At 37.6% G+C, this 3,003-nt stretch overlaps 1 protein-coding gene across 1 annotated transcript; it reads right to left on the bottom strand.

Annotated features, from left to right (window-relative positions):
• Positions 1–454: 454 nt before the first annotated feature.
• LOC104541542 (Golgi reassembly-stacking protein 2) lies at positions 455–2,551 on the bottom strand (the record flags this gene model as incomplete). The annotated part of the gene is made up of 4 exons (XM_010185626.1): positions 455–585; positions 1,017–1,103; positions 1,485–1,688; positions 2,471–2,551. Coding segments are annotated over 4 exons (503 nt in total), but the record flags the coding sequence as incomplete, so codon positions are not given.
• Positions 2,552–3,003: the final 452 nt, after the last annotated feature.

Genomic DNA, 3,003 nt, shown 5'->3' with positions numbered 1-3,003 from the left:
ATAATAATAATAATAATAATAATAGACAACTAAAGGAAATTCTGTAGCTTTTAGCAATAAACATTTAGCACAAAACAAATGTCACTGTTAATTAAACCAAGCAGCTTACATCAAGTATACTCCTTGGATTTCAACTCAAATCTGTTACTTGTCCTTTGATCTGGCTACTGCACAATGCTTGAACAATATACCCCAGCCTAATGACCATTTGAAGTCTAATGCAGAAAACAACTGTTGCACTTCACACCTTTTTGAACTAGCTAAGTTATATAAATACCCACCCTCAACAGTAACAAAATCTGAATTACAAACAAACATATCATTTATTACAGAGGAAATGCCTTGAATATAACAACACTATTTTCCTGTCTTTGTAGAAAACTTAAGCTAGCAGCTTTTAGGCCAGTGCTGTAAGAAAGTTGTCCCATCACCCTATAGCATACTGTCTCCTTACCTGCCTTCTCCACCCCAGGCAGAATTTGGAGTAATCACCACTTCCCGACAATTATCTGTATCTGTGTTGTACACGTACAGTTTTAATGGCTTTGCTTCATGCGTTTCAATAAGGGAAAAGAGATCTTCAGACTGAAAAAGGATAAAAATGAGTGTTTTCTTGACCTTATTTTATTATTTGATATTAGAATTATCATTTTCCTAGTTCTAACTTTCTGTAACAGAACCTGGTAACTGCTACACGTTGCAGCTGTTGCAGTGCTGCTGTTTTATTACAAAGCCAACTTTAATACATGCTTTGCTAGCACAACTGGAAGACACATGGTACAACCCAGATTTCTATCTGACGTCGCTAAGATCTTTAAGAGCAGTTTTTACTTCCAGAATCACGTTTAAAGCGTAGATGAGAAGCACCACACCAGAACTCCTTCCACATTGCATTAACTTACTTCCATTAGCACTGATCAGAAACAGAACTGGGGGTGTTTCAAACTGCCCTGGTACTTCTTTTTTTTAAGTTTAAAAAAAAAAATAATATCAAAATCTTATCTTTATATACTTACCTCATTCATGACGGTATCTGCTCCAATGATATAGTCACTATGAGGTCTAAGTCCAGCTAATGCAGCAGGAGAGTTTGGTTCCACTTCCTAGTTTTAAGATGGGAAGTTACAAAACACGAAGTAACTGTCAGAGTGTACAGAACAGTTCGATGTGCACTTCACACAATTTTTGAATCAGATGGGCAAACTGGTCAAGTTTTCAATACAATTAGCAGAATAGTCACTGAACTAGTGAAACAGCAGCTAGATGCCAGTCTCTTTTGATAGAAACCCACTGAATTTAATACAAGATTTGATAATATACTCACAGGCATACAGTTCTAGCTCAGAAGTCTTTCCAAACCCAAAATCAATTAAGAGAAAACAGACGAATCTGATCACATGGCTTGTGTACCCCCTTGCAAGTTACTTTTCAGTGCAAAGATTAAAAGTTTAACAGTAAGCAATGGTGAGGAAGTCCGTACGTACCAAAACATGCCACACGTTTTCATTGGCCCCATCGAAGCTGCAGAAACGAATGCTCACGCCCAGCAGGCCCTGTCCACCCCACATGTTGCTGGGGGTCACTGATGTTTCTCTCAATTCCAGTGTTTTGCTGCTGTACACCAGCATTTTTACAGGTTTTTCAACGTTTGCTTTCAACAGGTCCTTGAGAGTGTCATTGTCTTTATTCTGCCAATGTTCAAACAAGAGCTCGGTTTAGTGTTTAGCACAGCAGGCGTCCAGTTCTATAGCACCACTTCTGTATTTCAAAGGTCCTGTAAACATTATGCACTAACAGAATATGTACCTACAGCTACTTCATAACAAGATTCCAGTCCCTTCACAATTCTAGAATACAACTCTGGCAAAAACCTGGGATTTCCCAGTAACAGATCATGCTTTTCAAACATGAAAGCACTTGAAACCTCTGATACAATGTGCCTTCAGATTTACAGAGGCTGTCTTGAATCCAGCCATAGCGGTGGAAGAGCTTACCCACAGCTCTTCTTTTCCGCTGCTCTGATGGTTTGTCATCTCACTACAGCTCTGCTTGGAAACTTTCTCCCATGACTCCTGCCCAGCAACAGCTTTGACAACAGCTCTTTCAACCAACGTGTTTTGCTGAAATGAGTTTGCAAGTTCTCACACAAGCAGTTTTACAAACAGAACTAGAGGGTCACTAACACAAGCAGATAATGATGGATCCGTAGGTAATTCTATCTTCTGCTGATGCAGATGTTGGCAGGGAGCATGTCTGTCTATCTCTCTGCATCCTTATTCTGCTAAATTTTTGATAGAATTTTAAGTACAGGGTGAGGGAAACTAATTTCTGATGCAGTCAGGCTCTCATTTTAAACGAAGGAGACGTATTTTATATACATATAAATAAAACAAATGCATTTGTTTACCTATAAAATAAGATTCTCAACACACAGTTTATATTCAGAGTTATAAAATAGCAACACACTTACCAATCTTGAACCGTTAATGGACACAATAAAATCAAAGAATGGCTCCAATCCAGCTCTATGCCCCGGTGAATTTTCTTGTACCTAACAAAGTTAAACAAGGATTTAGCAAAAGTGTACCAATGCTGATACACAGATTAGAATTATACTTGTACTTGTGCAACCTGTAGCTCTAGAATCCTCTGATGTTTGAATGTGTGACTTTTAAATGTTCAAATATAATCTTTTGGAACTAAAAATCCCTTAAAGAATTAAAAAAAAGAAAAGAAAAAAAAAGAGAGAGAAACGTTTTAAAAGAATAAGTAATTTATAAATTATTGAGGAATGACACCACAGTAACCACTCCCTGGGACAAGCACTGCTTAACAGCTGCAGCAGATAAACTAGAGATATTTATTTCAATAGAGGAGATTATGGTCAAAGCGTAAGCTTAACAAATTCTGAAAACGTTGGTTAAAAAGCAGTATCTTTCCACAGAAGTACCAACATTGGACCTTGCTTTTTATCTTACACTTACTAGAGGAAAAGGAAAGCGA

This window comes from Mesitornis unicolor, unplaced genomic scaffold, assembly GCF_000695765.1.
Source record: "Mesitornis unicolor isolate BGI_N332 unplaced genomic scaffold, ASM69576v1 scaffold28165, whole genome shotgun sequence".
In the NCBI taxonomy this organism is placed as follows: Eukaryota; Metazoa; Chordata; class Aves; order Mesitornithiformes; family Mesitornithidae; genus Mesitornis; species Mesitornis unicolor.
The sequence above is the reverse complement of the archived record's forward strand: the minus strand, read 5'-3'. Positions and strand labels throughout refer to the sequence as shown.